We start from the raw sequence: 22,571 nt of genomic DNA on the forward strand, positions 1-22,571 counted from the left end.
TGAAAGATGGTAAGCCATCCTGAAACAACAACCCGGAGAGTATCTTCGAATGGCTAAACTCCACATTTCCGTAATTGCCCGAGCTCACTATCAACGAAAGCCATTCAAATCCCACGAAAACAGCACATAAAATGCATGTTTTCTGGTCTATAAAAACATGGGCCGAAAAAAAACCCGGACCTAGCCTAAAACATACCAGACCTCTTCTAATCTACCGGTTTGATTTTCCCGCACTGATTTCCACCCGCTCAGCCAGACAGACAGTCAAAAAAAAAAAAAAGAAGAGAAATGAAAAGGGTTGCACATGGAGGAAATTGATATCTTCATTCACTAAAAATAAATACCGACAGGACCGTAACCTCAACAAGCACTAAACCCGACTAATGTAATAATAATTATCTTTATTGTTGCCTGCTTTATGCTGCTGGCCAAAAGTGGGAGGATTACTCCGAGGGACAAGTGGCTGACTTTCGGCACGGAACGGTACTTGATGTGGTCTTGTCTGTTTTATTTTTTTACGACAAATCCTGGAAATAGTTACCGACCGGAGGCCATTTCGACAAAGAAAGAGGTGGATGCTGTGTGAGGTGCGGAAGTGATTACGAGTGTACGTCCTGGTAGATTAGACATCGTCGGTTCCCGTAGTGACAGCATTGGAATTTCCGATCCGTTTGATTTTGCCCCGAAGGAATTTTCTCACCTCATCAAATTGGTTTAACTTTTTTTTTCACCGGGTCAATATTTGCTTCCGCTTCGTTTAACCCCTTCCTTGCATAACTATCGAAGCGTTCGGTGTTTTGGTTTGTTTGTCCTACAGGTTGATTGCTTTTCTAAGAGGTGTTCTGTTCTAGCCGGCAAATCGGTTCTGTTTCTCCTCTTGTGCATCAAACGCTTTTGGCTGACCTTTTCCTGTTTGTCTTCACTTTTAGGAGGTGTTTTTTCATACTTCGTAATCAATAATGTACACAATTATAAAATTAAACTAGTGCTGAGAAGACTTCAGTTTGCTTTCATTACAATTTAATTAAAATTTGATTCAATTCCAATTCAAAGGTTTTCGAAAAATATTTTTTCAGTTGAGAAGTGTTGCATGAATGAATAACAACATAAACCATTCATGAAATTACTACAACAGTACCCGATAAGCTCTTGCAGCTCATCTAAATTAACGAATGTCACGGACAAGTCCAGGCAGGACCACTTAAAGCGCAGTCCAATCCACAGACCGTCCACCGGCTCGCGAACGATCGACTCGTCGCACTACACGGTAAACCTAAACACACATAAATCTCACGCACGGCCACTTGTTGTAGAGAAGCCCTGCTTCAACAAAGTCAGAACCATTCACAAAACGAAACAGCGTTGATCGCTTTTCCCCCTTTTCCAGAGTTCTGTTTTCCCTTCCCGAAACGGATGACGACACATCCATCGCAACGCTAGCGGCTTAAGTCAGTCGTGTATCGGCCCTCGCTCGACACGGTTGTGCCTTTTTTCCTCGTTTGTTTGTACGGGTATAGAACGCAAGTAGATTGTGCGCGCCATCTGGCTGTGAAACGTGTTCTTGCTTCTAGTGCACAGTGCAGTGCAGTGAGTGATTCGAATCATCGAACACACGGGGCCGCCGCCGATTAGCGGTTCAGCTGGTTAGTTGAGTAGTCGATCAGTTAGTTGTTGGTTGACCGCCGTCGGATTAAGTCGTCATCGTCTCTAACGTGACAGACCCTAGGCGTGAGTGAATTAAGTGTGTTGATCAGCTTAGGAGTAAAGAAGGAAGAAAGAAGAAAGCAGGATCAGTGCGACTTTGAAAGGTCGCTACGGGGGGAAAAGGATTTAATTACACAAGACACAAGGATTAAGAGTGATCGGTGATCGGGACCGGAAGTATGGAGTTTGGCGGTGGGTTGGAGTTGAGGTTAAGCAGACGGTGAGAAAAGATTTTGTGGTCACTTGCTCGGACGAATTCTGGTGCAAGGAGTTGTTCTGAAGTGAAGAAAACAGGTTTTCCAAAAGCAAGTGAAATATGATCAAGTGATTTTGCGGGTTCAAAGTTTGGAAGTCAGTTGGTCCAGATAGTGAATTGTTGAAGAGCGAAATGCGACGAATTTTCACCAACACTGGCTTGGGGGCTGTTGTTGTTTTTGTGGCTGTTGTGCTGGCATTTTTTGGGGTGGTGGCTGTTGAGGGAACGACCCTTACGGAGGTTGAACTGGAGGATGACTATCTGGTTGCTACTAAGGAGCTTGAGCAGCAGTGCGTTCACCGATGTCCGGATCAGGTTAGTGTCAGAAAAGGGAGAGTTCAACTCGCCACACGCTACTCGGGCTTTGCTAGGTGATAATATGGTGATAAGTTCGAGCTGTGTGTGTGTTTTTTTTTTCACTTAACTAAGATTATTTTTCCGAAGAAACGAACGACTTGAGTCAGACAATCTCCGAGCTCTGAGAGAGCGTGGCAGATAATAACGGTGGACTGAATGTATACACACTGGCTACGATGAAAACGTTACAAAAACATGAAAACAAAACGAACTTTTTTTCCTAACTATCATCATGTAAGAAGGGAGTGATAACGGAGCTGTGATTGGAGCTGGCGCCCGGCCGATCATTGGTTAATATTCGAAATTTAATTCAGGCTGTTCTATTTAAAGAAGACCTAGAAATTAAAGAATTCGACTTAACAGCTAGTGACGGTCAGTTTCAAGTCGACTCTGGCTGGGAATCATCCCCGAGCCGCTAACGATCGCACAAGGGCTAATATACAGAATAGCGCGCATCATCTTTTGCCTGATTGAAATTTCCTTTCAATTTTTGCGCTCTTTTTCTTCTCTCGTTCCTTCAAGTTGCCGCGGTGCGGATCACGCACTGCCGCAGTTTGTGATACAAGCCGCCTTAGTTGCTTTTGCGCCGTTTTTGCCGCCATATTGCGCACCCAAAAGACGCTATTTAAATCACAAATGATTGTCTATTGTCCGGAAGGCGCGATGTTATCCAGTGGCGATTGCAGTAAGCGACGCAGGGCACCCGGACCACTAGCTTGAACTGTCACCATGGCAACGAGTTGTCGTGGAATATCGACGAATATCGACTTGGAATATTGACGTGGAAAATTACACATTACAGTGGAAATCTTCTTAGGAGGGGTCGGTGTTAAACCACGTACTGATTAACGTTTGTCGAAATTAATAATTAATCTCAAGTTTTATTTGCGATCATTTGACTTTAGAGCTCACGTTGAGGGCTTTTTTTCTTAAGCCTTTCACTTCAGTATTTTCCGTTATTCGGAGTTCAATTTAGCGGATGAATTTCACGAGAACCCCATTGTCAACCTTTTCTTGTCTTTAGAAGCGTTTCTCGCCATTCTGAGTATTATTTGGGGCCATTTTTTATGGCCTTTTTAGGCTCCAAGTAGCGTTTTATCATTATTCTGGGTTTGATTTCAAACGTTCATCAAGATTTGGAACTCAATTTGAGATAATTTTCGCGTTTGGCTTAGTAAGGTGTTTTTCGCCATTCTAAATTCCCAATCATACTCATTGATCCTACTTTTTACTCTGACCATTACTTATCTTAAGAAGCGCTTTGTCGTTATTCTGACCTGAAATTGGGATCATTTTCTTTATTATTGCAATTTTATTTGTTCGCGTCTTCCAGCTTTCAAAAACTTTTCTCGTTATATTGAGTTTTTTTAGTATAATTCTCTTATATAGCTTTTAAGTGCATTTTTTTGCATCCTCCTTTTTATTTCTTCCGACCGTTATTGAAGCGTTTTTAGGTACTCAGGGCTCAACTTAGCATAAGTTTCTTTGTCCACTCTTCAGTTTTTTAGAAGCGTTTCCACCATTCTGAAATTAGTTTGGGAAAGTTCTTGTTTTATGACTATTCTGCCGCTTTGAAGCACTTTACCGCTATTCTAAGCATAATTTGCAATCATTTTCTGTTGCCCTTTTCGGACATTTGTAAGCGTTTTTGCCATTCTGCACTTAAATATTATATATTTTTATGTCTTGTTAGGAGCGATTTTCCCCATTATTACTAGAATTTGGAATCATTTCCATTTCGACTCTTGTTACAATATTTGGTTATTTTGAGCTACATACATAATACGTTTTAAGAAGCGTTTTCCCCCAAATTTCAAGCAATTCATTTCTTGACATTAAAAAGTGCTTTGTTACTTATCCTTAGTTCTAGTTTTCTCTCTTCTGGGCTATAGACATACTTTTTTGCTGTTCTGAGCTACATTTAGAAGCTTTGTCGAATAGAATTGTTCAAAATTGAACTCAAAATGGCGAACAAATATATTCCAAATTTCAAATATTCCGGAACTAAACCTAAAATTCAATTGTTCGTAACAATATTGAGGATGAAATTCCTGATTCAAATTCAAAACTGGAATTGGATTTGAAATCTTGATCTAAATTTAGGTTAAGGTTAAGGTTATTTGAGAAAATTTCAAAACGAGAATAGCTTTTGACTAAAATTGTGATATTATTCAACTGTTTCAAAATTGGATTGTGAATTACTTTTAATCAAATTCAATTCAGTTGAAGTCGCAAATCGAGAGCAATAGAAATACCAAATTCAATCCTAAATTCGAAGCAATTGCAAGCCAAATTTATTTCCAATGAATTCCAATCTAAGTCATGTTGTGTAAAATCGAATCCTTTAAATTGTAATTTGGAGTGCGATTGTAAATCCAGTCTAAAATTATTTTATTTTATTTTTGAATTCAACCACAAATATTATTACGATGCCTGTCCCGACCCGAATCAGTCTCAATTTCAAACTAAGTTTTCTTCACTGAATAAACTCATGTTTCTTATATATAACTGCAAAACCAGGGCTAGAACTTTAGTGACTAATTAGTGACCAAAAATTAATAAAAAATGTCCCTCACACAATTAAAATTGATTGCCAAAATTCAGCAAAATATTCTGCAGGATTTCGGTAGAACTTTCAAGAACTTCGGCAAACGAAATTTCATTATTTGTTGGTTTATGGATGATCGATAAATTTGATAAATTTTCGTCAAATTCAACTAGCTGTTGTGAAGTTTTGCCGAGATAAACTAATTGTGAATAAAAATATATATTTCAGTATATTTTATGTCAGATGTGCACTGAAAATTTTCTAATGATTTGAATTCAATCTCAGCTAAGTTTCATCGACGTTCTTTTATTTTATGCCTGAAACAAAATGCAAAACAACCCTTCAGAAAAACGATCCACTTTAAGCGAGCGTCTTTGTTATCTGTTTAACATGAACAAAATCCAATTTAATAATTCATTTTGATATTAGGATAAATAAATTATCACGCTAGTTTGAATAAAAAAAAAAATAGGACAAAATCAGGAATTCGATACTAAATAGAATTCCAACCTAAAGCTATAAAATCCAAATTTAATTCTCTACTCAATTGATATATGTAAAACGTTAAATGTATTTGTAAATCCGGCCCTAGGATTAGTAAACGATTCGTCCGATTTGGATATGATTTGAAAATAATTTGAAACTCAATAAACATTAAGAGAATTAGCTCAAAATACGTATTTGGTATTAGATTTGGAATTTCATTTAGATTGTGTTTGGATTGTACTAAGCATCAAGATCTGGACTATATGAACCGTGAAAGTTGGATTTGATTTGAGAATGATTAGATTGAGGGTTGATATTGCATTCAGATCAATCAAAGAAATAGTTATCGGTTTCCGTTATACTTTACTAAATTTTTTGGAAATAAATATTGAAATTCAGTCCGCGAAGTTAGTGGATGTTCCTCGTTTAAAATATGTTCAGCCACTTTTGATTTGAAATGGTGTGGTGGGGCATTTGTTGAAACTTTACTTGCTTTGGTCACTTCTGCGAAATGTTCTTTGAAACGTATCCCTAGGTTACGTTTAGTTTGTCCAATGTAAACCATGTCACAGTGACTGCATGCAATTTTATGAATTCCAGCTTTGTTCAGGGTATCAATAGGGTCTTTGGTAGACCCTAATTTTGTTTTGAGTTGGGTATTTCTACTAGTGTAGACAATATCCATCCCAAATTTTCTAAATTTTGAACGAAGTGGGCGTGTCAAGTTAACGTCATATTCAACGGCTACCCTTTTCAGATCTTCTGTTATTGGGGTGAGTGTTGTAAAAGATTTCCGAATTTGAGCACGCTACTTTTTATCAACAATGGCTTGAATGATACTTTCATTGTAGCCATTAAGTTTAGCAATTTCGAAAATATATTCCAGTTCCTTTTGCTTGGCTACTTCACTTAGAGGTAAAGTTTCCATGCGGTGGATCATATGATGGAAGGATGCCATTTTATGCTGGAAGGGATGGTTTGAAGTGTTAGGTATTACCCGTTTTGTATTCGTGGGTTTCCGATAAATTTCAAATTCCAAGTCCGTAGACTTTCTGACTACAACGACGTCCAAGAAAGGGAGTCTGTTGTTAAGTTCTTTTTCAATTGTGAAGTTTATATTTTTATGGGTATTATTAAGGGATATGAAAAAAATTTCAAGATCCGCCCTTTTCAAAATACAAAAAATATCATCCACATACCTCCACCATCGAATCGGTAAGATGTTCCTCTTCTCTAATGTACTTTCTATATTTGCCATGAAGAGCTCACATAGAAAGGGAGAAAGAGGATTCCCCATTGGTGCCCCTTTAGTCTGTTTGTAAAATTTAATGTTGGTAATTGTTGGTAATACCTAACACTTCAAACCATCCCTTCCAGCATAAAATGGCATCCTTCCATCATATGATCCACCGCATGGAAACTTTACCTCTAAGTGAAGTAGCCAAGCAATGAAAGTATCGTTCAAGCCATTGTTGATAAAAAGTAGCGTGCTCAAATTCGGAAATCTTTTACAACACTCACCCCAATAACAAAGGATCTGAAAAGGGTAGCCGTTGAATATGACGTTAACTTGACACGCCCACTTCGTTCAAAATTTAGAAAATTTGGGTTGGATATTGTCTACACTAGTAGAAATACCCAACTCAAAACAAAATTAGGGTCTACCAAAGACCCTATTGATACCCTGAACAAAGCTGGAATTTATAAAATTGCATGCAGTCACTGTGACATGGTTTACATTGGACAAACTAAACGTAACCTAGGGATACGTTTCAAAGAACATTTCGCAGAAGTGACCAAAGCAAGTAAAGTTTCAACAAATGCCCCACCACACCATTTCAAATCAAAAGTGGCTGAACATATATTTAACGAGGAACATCCACTAACTTCGGATAACATTCACCTCCTCCGCCCCGTTAATAATTTATGGAAATTAGACGTAGCTGAAAGTTTAGAAATTTATAAACAACACTCATGCACGCTTCTCAATAAAGACGCAGGTAATCACCCCTCATGGCTATTCAATCTGCTTCCCAAAAACCCCAGACATGGTACGGTAAACAATCGACCGCATAATTCCCTACCTAACTCCAATTAAGGGTGCTAAATTTTCATTTTTACCTACTACAAATAAAAAAACAGGATTTACGCAATGCTCTTTACCAGTCCACATAAGCACTGAGGAAGACTGTACGTCACAGACGAAATATATATTTGCGGACTGAATTTCAATATTTATTTCCAAAAAATTTAGTAGAGTATAACGGAAACCGATAACTATTTCTTTGATTGATCTCAATCACTCTGCTAAGACGCTCGTTATAGATTTTCTAGATTTGGTTGCATTCAGATTTAGAATCGAATAGAAATTGTGATTTTATTAGGAAAAGATCCTAAAAATGAACTTGAACAAAATATAAAAAATTTTGTATTGGATTTGCGATTCAAATTAGATTGGATTTTGGATTTGAAATTTGAACTCCATTTGGATTATTTTGTGATTCAATTTTGCGATGAATGTGAGACTATTCGATCCATATTGAGGTTGAGATTTGAGAATAATCGGAAATAATCTAGACTGGAATTGAGATTTTACTTTAATTGTTTTGAGATCCAATCCCAAACCTGACCCAACTGGAATCTTTGAATTTCGAACTAGAATCTGAGACCAAATCCCATTTCAAATTATTCTTTATAATTCCCAAATCCAAATTCATTACCATTTAGGTCTAGTCCTAGGTCTGTCTCACTTTAAATACAAATCCTTTTCTAACTTAACTGTTTAAAAGTGAGAATTAGAAAAGACCGTTTTCGAAGTTACTTGTGTTGTGGAAAAATAAACCACATAAAAACGAAATACGCGTAAATTCTGGTCAGTTTCAAATCTTTGTAGCATCCTCAACATATTTTGGATTGTTTAGAACTATGGAATTAGATTTGAGATCTCGATCTAGATTGTGGTTGATAATCGAGAATATTTTAATTTGGGATTAACTTTGGACTAAAATTGTGAATTTTTCCGATTGTTTCAAAATTTAACTGTGAATTAGTTTTGAAACCAAGTTCAATTCAGTTGAAATCTCAAATCCAAAGCGATACAAATACCAAATTATTTCTAAAATTCATGGCAATTTTGATTTAAATTAATATTTATACACTAATTCCTAATCAATTCTACTCATAGTCGTGTTTATCAATTTAAACTTAGAATGCGATTCCAACTCCAGTCTCAAATTATTTCATTTTGTTTTAAAAATAATCACACAAATATTATTAGGATGCCAGTTCAGACTGAAACCTATCTCAATTCCCATCCTATTCCTTTTCATATTCATATTGAACAAACTTAAATTTCAAACTAGAGCTAGTAGCAAGAAGCAAAACAATAGCTACCTTATAACATTTTTCATTAAAATAATTTATTGGCAAAGAAACTCAACAGCTCAACAGCTGATAAACTCAGCCAAACACTCTACAAAGTTTTGATAGAATTTTCAAGAACTTCAGTAAACGAATTTTCGATCAACTTTTGTGAAGTTTGCCGAGATAAACTAAGTGTGTATGAACAATATATTTTAGCATATTTTGTATCATGTGTGCATTGAAAAATTTTGCCATGTTCAAACCATCAAACTTTTTTCATTTTTTTCTGAAACATCTCTTTTATGATACATATTTCTTACGAATGCTTACGAAGAGAAAGGGTGACTCGAGAAAATCTTGCGTAATATTAAAAAATAACAATTTTCAAAACTAAAAAAATCATAATTCAGTTCAGTAATATCTCGCAAGTTGCTTTCAAAAGCGTTATCAACTGTTCTTAGCTTGATCTTGCTCGAGGATCTTTTGCTTTTTCCACTCTTGAACTTAAGAAGTTTACTAGTATTTTTCAGTGATTGATTAGTTCGGGATTATTGTTTTGGTCTTGCATATTTTTTTTTGCTTTTCTTGGTTATTAGACAATGGTCTAGGCGCTCTATCATATGTCTTTGTAAAAGAAACTTTTTCTATGATTATATTGCTATCGAGCTCTAGATCTAAATGTCTCCCTATCTTTAGGGAAGTATAGGTTCCAAAAAGAACATTCAAACATTATGACATTTTGACAAGAAGGTGAAATTTGGAACAACAGAATATTACCACGTAGGTTAGGAACGGCCCCCTCACAACCAAATCTCCAAACAAAACGAAGTCGCGTGGCGGTTGCTTGGTTCCCCGGAATCTTATGCTTGGTGAATTTTCGCGCGAAATGAAGCTTATAATCGAGCTTTTTTTTATGTTTACCGTTTATTTCCTTAGCCTGGACAGTCTGGGTGAGCAACAAACGAAGTGATGATGCGTTTCAGTTTGTTCATCCCCTTTAAATTGTTGTTTTTTTTTCTGTTTCACACTGATCTGAGGAAAAAAAGCTTACAGCAAAAAAGGATTATCATAGCGCGCTTATCGGAGCATGAAAGTCGGCTGTGTGCTCCGCCGAGCATCTTCTGGCCACGGATTTCCTAGCGTTGTGTTGACTTCGATTCGGTACGGCGCGTGAGTTGCTGCCGATGAGTGTGATGATGCTAGCTGACATATCAGCAGCGTCGAAGAAACTGCGATGACCCTCAGCAGGCAGATACAAGCGGCCGTCCGAGTCTGGGTGAAAGAGATAGGCCCGGAGCCAGCACTCGGACGGTTGTGTCTGTTGGGAGGACAGCAGAAAAACAAAAACCAGCCCGTTGACGTTGAGGCCTACTGTGTTGAACGCGACTGATTAGGGTGCTTTTTTCCCGAAGAAAACGGACGAACAACGTCTACATCGATAAGAGGTACATGACCCCGTTCTTCGGTGGATTTTCCTGATATGCAGCAGAGGTTGGTAGAATGTGGACCAGGGCGAAAAAAACTATAACTATTCTTGAAGAGTTAATAAACACTGCAGGAATTGAAACTTTTTATATTAAAAAACAACCCCATGAAAAGGCCTTGCGGCGCATTAACTTTCATAGCCTCAAATGAGTCTATAATAATGCTAAAAATTGGGTAAAACATAAGGAGTTTGATCGAGGTATGGATCTCGGAGCTGCTCATCCCCAGCGCAGATTGGGAAACTGATTTCTGTTATCCTCGATGAATACCAGTTCGTGATGAATGACCGGTTTTAGAACTGCCCATTCACCTGTCCATAATTCAATCAAGTTGCTGGGCAAATCGTGGTTTGGAGGAAGAGACTCCTTCATATCCTCAGCCATCATGGTCTAAAAGCAGAACTGATTAGTCTTCCACGTCGCCGAGGGCTTTAATGGAATATTGATCGCAATCAAAGCTGACTTCATAGTACACCCTTTACTCGTTCGTCTTCCGGATCGTCCGCATTTATATTCCTGTGAAGGATCGAGGTTGAACCTGATGTGGTTTTCCTTGCAGCCGTTTGGGAATAAAACAGTACAATTCAACAAATTTACATTCCCGAAACCAAAACTAGATTTATTCGGCACACTGCGCAAAAAGTGAGCGGCAGTGCTGCCAAAATACGTTGCCTAATTTAGTCTAATAAGTATTGTGCAATACAAATCCAATTCCGAAGTTCAGATTGAATCGGGAATATAAGCATTATTTAGGAAACCGGACTCTGGATCCGGAGATGACCCTTAGATTCAGAGATACTTTCAATCAATATTCCATTGTCGATAACAGGCATCAATCACTGATTGACAGCTGTCAGTGAATAAGGTACAGTCTCCAAATTCGACTTAGTTGCTAACTTATGCCTAAGCCAATTGCAACCAGACAACCCAGAAGCTGGTCGGTAGCACGAGCGGCAGGAAGGATGTATCCGGTAGTTATTTAATCATAATCAAACACACAAACTTACAGCGAACAGCCGTTTGTCGGTCGGTCGGCCAGGGCGGCAGATTATCATCGCGAATAGCATAACGGCGCAACACAGAGAGAACTCTGTGTTATTGTTTATATCGCAAAATCTTGCTGCTCGGCTTAGTACTAAGTAAACATGCACACACACCCAACCACATTCCATGGCTCTCGGAAAAGTCGCTCGAGTTCCGAGCGGTGAATTTCGCTATCATTTCGTGCTATGATGGCACGTCCGGCACGGCTGTACTTAAACTCCCCGGCTTGGAACTTGGAAGCTAAACTATGTCACATTACATTTGTTATGATTACCATCATTGTCCATTAAAGTGCGATCGAAATAGAGGCGACTAGTTAGTGCGGTGCATGCATAATTTAAGCGGATTTTCCAGTGTGTGTGTTTGTGTCATCGCGACACTAATAGTGCGTGTGGTTGTCATCTCTAGCGAGAGGAAACGTCACACAAGGTTGGCCATGACAGAATTGGTTGTTGTTACTGCCAGGTGGAGCGAAAAAAAAAAACAGAACGTGAGACATTTGCTGGATGATACTATTAATAGAGTATGGAACGCGATTCACTACTTCGGGCTCAATTAATCGGCTGACCCCGGGACAATTGAATTGAACATTGACTTCCGATGAGAGAGACTTCGACTCGCAGAGACACAGCGAAGCGGTAGATTCTAATCAATTTGCCTCCCACTATCTATTGGAAATGAAGTGAACATATGTACATGCTCATGGGCGTAGCCAGAATTTCAAATAAGGGGGGGGGCAAGCTCTACAAAATTTTAGAAGTAAAAAAACGGTACACTAAGGTCGTTTTTAACGCGGTTGTTTTACGTGGGTTTTTTTACGTGAATTGCGGAATTTACGCGTTTTGTTACGCGGATTTTGAAATTTACGCGTTTTTTTACGCGGATTCCGAAATTTACGCGTTTTTTTACGCGGCACGTATCCCTTGCGTAAAAAGCGACTGTAGTGTGTTTTGAAAAATAGAAATAAATACTAGTCTTTAGTGATTGTTACATCAAAACAACCAGTGAAAAGTTGTCCTTGACATCAGAGTGGAAAATGATTATTCCTTGTCCAAGCCGCCACCGGGAATTCAAGATATGATTCACAAGATGGCCCAAATTTCACAGCGGATAGCGGTCCAGCAGCAGCAGCGTCAGTATCAAACCCCGGAGCAGATTTTGGAGTCCATCTCTTCGAACATCATCGAGTTTGTCTTCGACGAAGAAAACGGAGTTACGTTCGGACGTTGTTGTTTAACCGCTACTAGGACCTTTTCGAGAACGATGCAGGCCAGCTGAATGATGCGGCGAAGCTACGTTTACTTCTCCGGAAGCTGGACACCCATTCGCACAGCCGCTATCTCAACTACATCCTGTCAAATTCCCACGGACATGAAGATTGAAGACACAGTCAATATTCTCAATAAAATCTTCGGGCATCAAACGTCAAACGTTCCGGAAGAGGTTCATGTGTCTTTTCACGATTGTTGTTGACCATCTGCCGATGAACACTCAGCAAGCAGAGAGCACTCAACCGCTGTTCAAACATTGTTGACCTCAGCCAGGTTTTCACCCGACGTAATGTGCTGAACGAGCGCTCAATCGTGCATGTTTCCATGGTAGAGCAAGTGCTATTTTAACTGCTTTCTGAGTCGCAGGGAAGAAAGAACGGGCTTTAGCTAGCAGGTCTATGAGATCCAACTCTTCCAAGTTCTTACGATCTGCTCTCATACTGCTGCAATGTTAATAGAAAACTTCCACCTCTCCAACAAAATTGTCAACTTCATAAAAAATTACTCTTCCAACGACATGCGTATTACGTTAGCGGGATAGAGCAAGGACAACGCGTAGGCAGGTGCCTTATCTTCATCGAACCGTGTTTCCAGTGAGGTTACTAGAGAATCAAGGTAAGGAATTGTCACAGCTCGGTTCCAATACTTCAAGCTAGTTGATGCAGGCGGATTTGCCCGGTACTTTTGCTGCTGCAATATCCTTGGTGGATCAACTGAAAATCCTGTGCAATTCCACGCAACATAGCGCAAGCATTTCAATCAATTATTTTTGATCTGGCTGTTACTTTACACAGATGTTTCTATGGGCTAAAGATGTCGTTTTGTGCTATTAGAATAATCGAAAACAAAATTCTGCACCAGTGTCAACATTTAGGGGGGGGGGGGCAACGCCCCCCCCTCTGCCCCCCTCTGGCTACGCCTATGTACATGCTGTCGGTATGCGGTAACGCAAGGCTACTACGCGGATCTGTCAGCTGTCAAATCACTCTGGAAGAGGCAAATTCTAGGTTTAATTTCCGACAAACGAATAGAATCGAATTGTTTGACTCACCCATGCAGAACAAGCTCGGGTGATTTCCTCCTCAACAATAGTGGACGGCTAGAAGTCTGCCAAGTCAACAAACAAATTGAATTTAATCGATTGATACTTTTTTTGTTATTTGCTGCAACGAAATTTACTAAAAAAAGGTAAAATAATAAACCGAATCGCAAATATACTTGTGTTCCATCTGAGCTGGCGGTCGGTGAGAATGGGCCCCGGTTCAATCATAAATTATTTTAAAATTAGTCCGGCACAGTGCTGCAACTGTAGACAGCAGAAAACGAAACGACTAAAGATCTATTATCTTGCACTTTTCCTACGTTGTTTGTGTTCTCCGCAGTCGATCGCCCGTCAGCCAGAAAAAAAGCAAGCTTCTACCTCGTACTTCCAACTCTAGTTGAATATAATTATTTATAAACGGAAATTCGCATTCCTTCATTGTGTTAATCGGCTTTCGGATGCGCGCGTATAATTGATGGTGAATTCTTCCGCACACCCACTTTTTAACCTTGAGCGCAAGTGTGAAAATTGCAGATTTTTCTTGACCCAAATTACGGCACCCCGAACGAAGAGTGGACCTAAAAATGTCACAAGTGTGATTTGACGTGTATCGCATGAATGTCACTGAACTTGAAATTGCAACGCGTCGAATTTTGACAGCACTCATCAATCACCCGCGGGAGCAAAAATCGACAAAATTAACCCCTCGAAGGACCGACCGTTTGCAGTCAGTCTACAACAGACCGGGCGGTTATAACTGTTCCCGTCCGGGCCGAGCATTCATTGTGTGATGAGCTTCAATTGCAAATTGCACACAGAATACGGTTGTAAATTTGCACTTCCTGTGGGTGCGCACAATTTCGGATACCGCGATAAGCACCATCATCATCATCATCGTCGTTATTATGAGCGCTAGCGCGTACTGTCGGAATTGTCATTTTTCAACTTGGACAAGTTCAATCCGCAATATCTTTTTATCCCTTTCGACTAATGCGTCACCCTGTTTTTTTTTTTAACAAAGAGGCCCGGTCGAAAACACGGAGTGCAGCTGCACTCATCCACCAGATTTTATGCCAAACTAGCGATGACAGTTGGGTTTGCTGAATTTTGACATCTTTATCGCGTCAAAGCACAGCAGCAACCCGTGGAAAGCACATGTGTCGCTCTGTTTTTTTTTGTTCTATTTGGGCCTCCATTAAAAAATTAATGTCAGAAATGTGACACACAAGCCTGTCCGTCCCTTCGGACAAGTGTGTTAGAAATTATAGCGCCAGGCGCATTATTGCTAGCGTTGTTATCATGTCTTCCACTTTATACGAAATTAGAAGATTATAGAGCTTACGAAAGCGAGATACTTTTTTTTATTTTTGTTTTTTTCTTCTTGGTTTAATGATTTGGCTAATAATACCATTCCAAATACGTTTCGGAGAATTTAATGAGTTTTGACGCCAGAACTAGTCTTTTAAGATTAGTAGTTAAAGGCGACATTTTCAGTGATAAACATGTGTTTCGTGGAAAACTACGTGTGATATAATTTGGCACTGTACTATTATCGTTTTGTTGGAGCAATCTTTTGATTCCCAGATGCTGTCAGTCATTTTTTACAAGGAAACACAGCGACATTTACCGGATTTGAATGTTTTTTTATATTGTTCTTTACAAGTTAAACCTTATCTAGAGTTTCAAGCGAAGTAAAAATCACATACAAAATGTTCAACAAATGAAAAATGAACCCTACAAAAATTTCATTTATTCGGTAAGTTCCTTTTAATTTTCCCTTCGCTGATGTAAACTTGTGAATTTCCCTTCACATAAACGGAAATCCAATCCAAATTCAAGTCCAATCCAAATACGATCTAAGTTCAATGAAATTCTAATCTAAATCAGATCCAAATCCAATCTTAATTCAATCTAAACTGAACCCAAAACCAATCAAATTTTAATCCAAGTCCGTTCCAAATCTATTCTAAATCTAGTTCAAATCCAATCAAAATTCAAGTCCAATCAACTTCTAATCCAAATCCAATTCAAATCTCATGAAAATCCGATTTAAATCCAATTGAAAAGTAATCCAAATCCAACTTGAATCCAGTACAAATTCAATCCAAATCCAATTCAAATCCAATCCCAACCGAATCCTAATCCATACTAACTTTAATCCGACTCCAATCTAAATCTAGTTCAAGTCTAATCCAAACACAATCAAATTTCAATCAAATCCAATCCAAATTCTATCCTAATTTAATCCTAATCCAATATAAATTTTATCCAAATCCATTTCCAATTCTATCCAAATCCGAACTAAATCTAATCCAAATGTAATCCAAATCCAACTTAAATCTAATCCAAATTTAATATAATCTAATCTAATCCCAATCAAATTCTTATACAATATCAGTTCAATCCAAATCCAATCAAGCTTCTAACCACTATAAATTTAATCCTAATCCAATTCAACTCCAATCCAAATCCAATCTCAGTCCATTTCAAATCCAACCTTCATCCAATATACGTTTAATCCAAATACAATTCAAACCCAATTCAATTCGAATCCAAATCCCATCCAAATCTAATCCAAATTCAACTCATATTCAAGTCCAATCCAAATGCAATCTAAGTTTAATGAAAATTTAATCCAAATCCAATCCAAATCCAAACTGAATTCAATGCCACTTACTTACCTCAGCAGCCTAGAGCCGTATCAAGAAACTTCCTCCACTCTCCTCGGTCCTGGGCTACTCGTAATCAATTCCAAATCCAATCAAATTTCAATAAAATTCCAATTCAAGTTCAATCACATCAAATCCTTATCAAATTGAAATTTAAACCAAATCCAATTCAAATCATAGCTAAAATCAATACACATACGAAACAACGCAATTTCAATCCAAATCTAATTCAAATCCTATTTAAATTTAATACAAATCCGATCAGGATTCAAGTCCAATCTAAATCTAATCTAAATCCAACCCAATTCCAATTCAAATCGCATCCCAATCGAATCCTTATTCTATATAAATTTTATCCAAATCCAATCCAGATCTGATCCAAATCCAATCATAATCTAATCCAAATTCGATCTGTGTTCAATGAAAATTCAATCTAAATACTATTTAAATTTAAACCAAATCAAATCAGGCTTAAAGTCCTATCCAAATCCAATTCAAATTTAATCGGAATCCAATCCGAATCGAACTATTATCCAATTTAAATTTAATCCAAATCCATTTCGAATCATTTTCAAAAACAATCTAAATCCAATCCAAACAGAATCCTTAGTCAATATAACAAAATCAAATCCAATCTAAATCCAATCCAAATTCGATCCAAATCCAAGCGCATTCAAATTCATATTGAAGATAAATTTAATTTAAAACTAAATCCAATCGAATCTTAGTCCAATATAAATTTAACCCAAATACAAATTCAAATCCAATTCAACTCATACCAAATCCAATCCAAATCCAACCCAAACTCAAACCTAATTCAAGTCTTATCCAAATACAATCTAAGTTCAATGAAAACTTCAGCCAGAATGAACTCAATGCCACTTACTTACTTCAGCAGCCTAGAGCCGTATCAAGAATTTTCCTCCACTCTCCTCGGTCATGGGCTACCCGTAATCAATTCCAAATCCAATCAAATTTCAATAAAATTCCAATTCAAGTTCAATCACATCAAATCTTTATCAAATTGAAATTTAATTCAAATCCAATTCAAATCATAGTTAAAATCAATCCACATACGACCCAACGCAATTTCAATCCAAATCAAATCCAAATCCTATTCAAATCTCATCTAAATCTAATCCAGTTTCTAGTCAAATCGTATCCCAATCGAATCTTTGTTCTATATAAATTTAATCCAAATCCATTCTTGATCTAATCCAAATTCAATCCAAATACGATCTGTGTTCAATGAAATTCAATCTAAATCCTATCTTAATTTAATCCAAATCCAATCAGGCTTCAAGTCCAATCCAAATCAAATCCAATCCATAAATCCAATCCAAATTGAGTCCTGAGTCAATATAACCTTATCCCAAATCCAATCCAAACCCAATTCAAATTCCATCCAAATCCAATCTAAATCCAATCCAAATTCAACCCGAATCCAATCACAATCCAATTCATATCCAATCTAGCTCCAATACAATCCAAATCCAATTTAAATCTAACCCAAATTCAAGTCTTATCCAAATACAATCTAAGTTCAATGAAAATTCCAGTCAGATTCAATCCAAATCCAAACTGAATTCAATACAATCTACTTACTCTAGAGCCGTGGTAACTCCTGCCGTATAAGGAATTTTCCTCCACTCTACTCAGTCCTGGGCTACTCTTCTCCAATTTCCTAGGCGTCTCGCCCCTCGTAGAAGTTATGGAAAAAATATGCTAAAATGTGCTATAACTTTGTAAACAAAAACGTGTGTTTTGTATGCTCATATGCTTTTTTAAAACAACGTTTTCTTGTAAAATGTAGCTTACAAAAGTTTAGTACAAAAAACTAACTTTTGAGTAACTTTTATAGAATATACACTGTAACTCTGTACCCAATGGAGATAGGAATTTTATTTGTTTAGCAAAGTTTCATATTTTTGCACGTTCTTTGCCGAATATACTAATCCTCTATCTCTTAACACAAAAAAGTTAGTTTTTTTGATATATGAAAACCTACTGTAACAAATGCTCGCCGTACTCTAATATGGGTGAATTAGGACAAATGGAACCTAAAGGAGTTTATAGTACTTCAGCTTAACAACAAGGAAAAGTATTGACATCATGATTCTTCTTGCCCCTTTTTAACCTATACGTTCTTGAAATTATCAAAAATATGAGCTAAAATATGATATAATTTTGAAAGGAAAAGTCCTGGAGATATATGGTCTTTGGCAAAAATGTGTGTTTTGTATGCCCTAACAATTCTTCTGAACAACACTTTCGTGTAAATTGCAACTAACAAAAGTTAAGTACAAAAAACTAAATTTTAAGTAAGTCCCATGTAATACATTTTATAACTTTGTACCGAAAAAAGGTAGGATTTTCATTTGTTCAACAAAGTTTCATAGTTTTGAATTTTCTGCAACTTTGCTGAATAAATTATTCTTCTATTTCTTAACATAAAAAAGTTATTTATTTTTATTTTTAGTATATGGTAAATTTTCCTTATTTTATGACAATTTGCGATTATGCGGGTCATTCATACGAACAATTATTCCGGAGATACTTTTAAGCTATGGAATTAGGTTCCACTTTTTGCCTTATTGGACCACTGTGCGCTGGTGGGGTCCAACTCAGATCGAATGGAAGCCGAGCTGATAAAGATAGGAACTGTAGTTAACCCTGCTGTTGCCCGCTGTTAGTAAACTGAGCTTGCTTGAGGAGAAGCAGTCTCTCATATAGCCCAACCACTGCATTCCCGGCTAACTAGGTACTCCATTCCGTCGTCCTTTTTAGGGAAAGGCAGCAAGCGACCAATCAAAGGTCAATATTTACGTTTCGACAAGGCTCAACAATTTTCAATAGTACAGTAGTTCGAACGATCAGATTACAATTTTCTGCATTTGGACGAGTGCTTCGATGATTTTCCAAACGATTGCTGCAAAAATGACGGAAATCGGTTGAGAACTGACTAAGCTTAAATCGTTTGAAATTGGACAATTTTCGTGACGTTCTCGATGTTTTCGGTTTTCGAAATTGGATCCCTGTTTTGAAGTTGGATCCCTGTATATGTTGCCGTAAGACGTATTCTACGTCCAAAATAAATAATAATAATTTATGGTTTTTATGGTAATCATAGTCATGAGATAAACCTTCAATCACAATCAGTATCAGCATTGCAGTTTTGAGTGCAGGCGAATAGAAGTCGTGCCCGCTGCAATGATAGGTACTGTTGCTTTTACCAGCATGTTTTCTTTCAAGACTTCAGTTTCTATTACGCTCTAACAAAAGAAAAGGGGTTGTTTCAAACTTTCCGAAAAACCTTTACCTTCGAAACATCAAGTTAGCCTAGGTTCATGGAAGCAAACATAAATTGACTTATTGATACGGGGAGACTCTGTCAATTTTTTTTTGATATTGATACAGAGAATAGCACAGGGAATGGTTGGTGTCTTTTCATGTCGTCTGTGCTAGGAATGCTCGTATGTGATTAGTTCGTTCGCGTAAATTTATTTTTGAATCTTTTTATCGATTTTTACCGGTTTGCAATGAAAAAATAATGTTTACTAGCATATTACGAAATTGTTCAACATTTTATCTATTCAACAACATATTGGTTATTATTATCCATCATGTGCTCATGCTGTTATTATCGTTTGAAATCTGACGCAACATTAGCCAGTTTAATTTCACAATTTTAAAGAATGTATACCAGCATAGATCCGTTCCGTCTTTCTTAATTCGTTGTTCGTGGTTGAAGAAAGGTTTCGGTATGCTACCTTACCTGAGTCGCGATACCTATATCCTGCTGGTGGGGCTGCCATCTTAGGTGTAGCTGGCGGGATACAGCATTCCATAATTCAGCCGCCCGTTCAGGGTTAGACGCTGTTGTACGCCGCCCCTAATAGGGGGATACAGCCGCGCACGACCCCCTTCTCAGTCAGCATACGACCATAGTTTCCACCGGGGGTTGGTTACCCGATCTCCGCTAAGGTTACTCATATTCCAGTCGGCACCACGTGGAGGTTGGGGTAGGATAAAACCTCAAAATACTCATTTTAAAATTATAAAATAAAAAAATCTGAGAATCCTTAGATTCTAAAATTTAAAACTTTAAACAACCGAAAATTTAAAAGCAGCTAAAGTAATATAAAGTTCCTGATATCCTGAAATACTAGAATACGAAGATCCTAAAATTCTGCAAACTGGCTGAAACTTCGCATAGACGTTTTTTACGGTTTAATTTTTATGGAACATAACTCATTTTTAAGAAGCTGTTAAAAAATGCTATTTTGGAAAGGTATTGATGATTACAAATATTTTAGAACCAAAACGGTTTGGTTGATCGGTGTGACGTCTTCGACAAAGTTGTAGTTATTAATTTTGTCTTTCCGAAAAAATACACACTTAAAAAAAATATTTATTTTTTGAAAAAAAAGGTTTAGAGAAAAATTAAAAATTGATTACTTAAAAGAGCTCATTTTAATTTTTTTTATGAAAACTTCAAAAGATTACCTAAACAATGCAATGCAATGATCGGACCCATGGAGAAATCAAGAATAAAAAAGTTATGAATTAAAAGAAAAATTGCCATGCCAATCACTCAAACCGTTGTGGCTGTAGAAATATTTTTTCAATTTCCAAATGCTCTATGCGGAATTTAAAATATTTTTACAGTCAAAACGGTTTGTTTGATTGACATAGTGTCTTCGGCAAAGTTGTAGATAGTAATTTTCTCCTTCAATAAAAAAATTACCCTGTGAAAAAAAAATTATTTTTTTTTCTAACTATCATTTTCTTATTGATTTCTCCATGATTGGACCGCTTTCATTGTTTATGAAATCTTTTTAGTTTTTATAAAAAACATCAGTATTTAAAAAAATGAACTATTTTAGATAATTCTTTCAATTCAACTTTTTTTCAAAAACGTAATATTTTTTTCTAGAGTGTATATTTTTTTCGGGAAGACAAAACTGTTATCTACAACTTTGTCGAAAACGTCACACCGATCAACCAAACCGTTTTGGCCCTAAAAATACTTATAATCATCAATACCTTCCCAAATTAGCATTTTGACGTAGGACTACGTCTTTGTTTTCTATACTAGATTACATTTTGTGAAATTGAAAATGAAACTGGCAAATTTTGCATCAGATTTCAAACGATTATAGCAAGCGAACGACGTAATGCATCTTAGTAATTTAAATGTCGGTTGATAGATAAAGCGTGTAACAATTGTTTGATATAATGTTTAACATTGTTGCTTTACTGCTTAATGGTGAAAAAAGGTGAAAAGTTCCAAGGTCAAGCTTTCTCATACATTTCCCTCGCTATTGGCTTGCTTCCCGAGCACGGATAATTTACAAATTTCACTGCCTACATATTTTGACTCAACAAAGTGTTTTGTTCCGTTTGTCTTTCTCGAAACTGCGTGGCCACGCCCTAAAGGCAAAAATCTACGTTTCACTCGATACAAAAGACTGCGTGTAGAAAACTCAGCTTCAGACTAGTTTGCCACTTAATAATGAGTGAAGTATAGCTGCATATGAGTCAACTTCCAGGCACTGCGGAACATGTTACCTTTATTTTGCATACGGCAGCAACAGTTACTTACCATCGTACGCTGCAGGATATTTTGCTGGCACAGCTACTGGAGGGCACAGCGGAGAGCAAATTTTATTATGTGCGGCCAAGCGAAATATTCAATGCTATCTTGAAATATCAAAAGCTATCTCGAATGTTTTGAAATTTTCAAATTCTCAATTAAATTAACATTAATCATTAGAAAACAATTAGAACGCCAAGGTTCCAAAATACTGAGGTACTCATAAATCGAAAAGTTTTAGAATATCCTTGAACCCAGAAATCCAACAATTTTTAAATCCTGAAATACCAAACTCCAGAAGTTAAAGATCAAATAATATCGCAATGAGAAGGACAAAAATAAACAAATTTTAAATAATAACGAAATAATAACAAAAAATAGCGAAAAAAACTACAAACGTTACGTCTAAATCGTAAGGATTTACAAAAGAAGTAAGGGTAAGTAAGTTTGTTTCTTTTATACAAGCCATTTCAACAGTATAGAAATATTAGCGGGGAAATTCTGATATCCTAGACCTTAACATCTAAAAGTAGAGTCGTTGAACATTGGATTATAAAAATGTTAGGATCCTGAAATCAAGTATTAAAACTCGCAGATCGCGAGAGCTTGAAATCACGGCCCAATCCTGAGATCCTAAAGACCGAATGTTTTAGACTCTGGTAATCTTTGGACCTTAAGGTTCCATAATCTTTCAATCTACATTCTGAGATCCCAAAATCACAAGATCTTGTTGATCGACAGGTAGAAAATT

The 22,571-nt window shown here is 37.2% G+C and overlaps 1 protein-coding gene across 4 annotated transcripts in view; it reads left to right on the plus strand.

Moving 5' to 3' along the window:
* Nucleotides 1–1,444: 1,444 nt before the first annotated feature.
* LOC129724916 (proto-oncogene tyrosine-protein kinase ROS) overlaps nt 1,445–22,571 on the plus strand; it is an 80,991-nt gene continuing 59,864 nt past the window's right edge. For all 4 annotated transcript variants that reach the window (XM_055680197.1, XM_055680206.1, XM_055680213.1 and 1 more), the window contains exon 1: nt 1,445–2,275. In XM_055680197.1, the coding sequence (XP_055536172.1) occupies nt 2,093–2,275 (183 nt within the window). In that variant the 5' untranslated portion in view covers nt 1,445–2,092. The remainder of the gene's footprint in view (nt 2,276–22,571) is intronic.

This window comes from Wyeomyia smithii, chromosome 1, assembly GCF_029784165.1.
Source record: "Wyeomyia smithii strain HCP4-BCI-WySm-NY-G18 chromosome 1, ASM2978416v1, whole genome shotgun sequence".
NCBI classification, from domain to species: Eukaryota; Metazoa; Arthropoda; class Insecta; order Diptera; family Culicidae; genus Wyeomyia; species Wyeomyia smithii.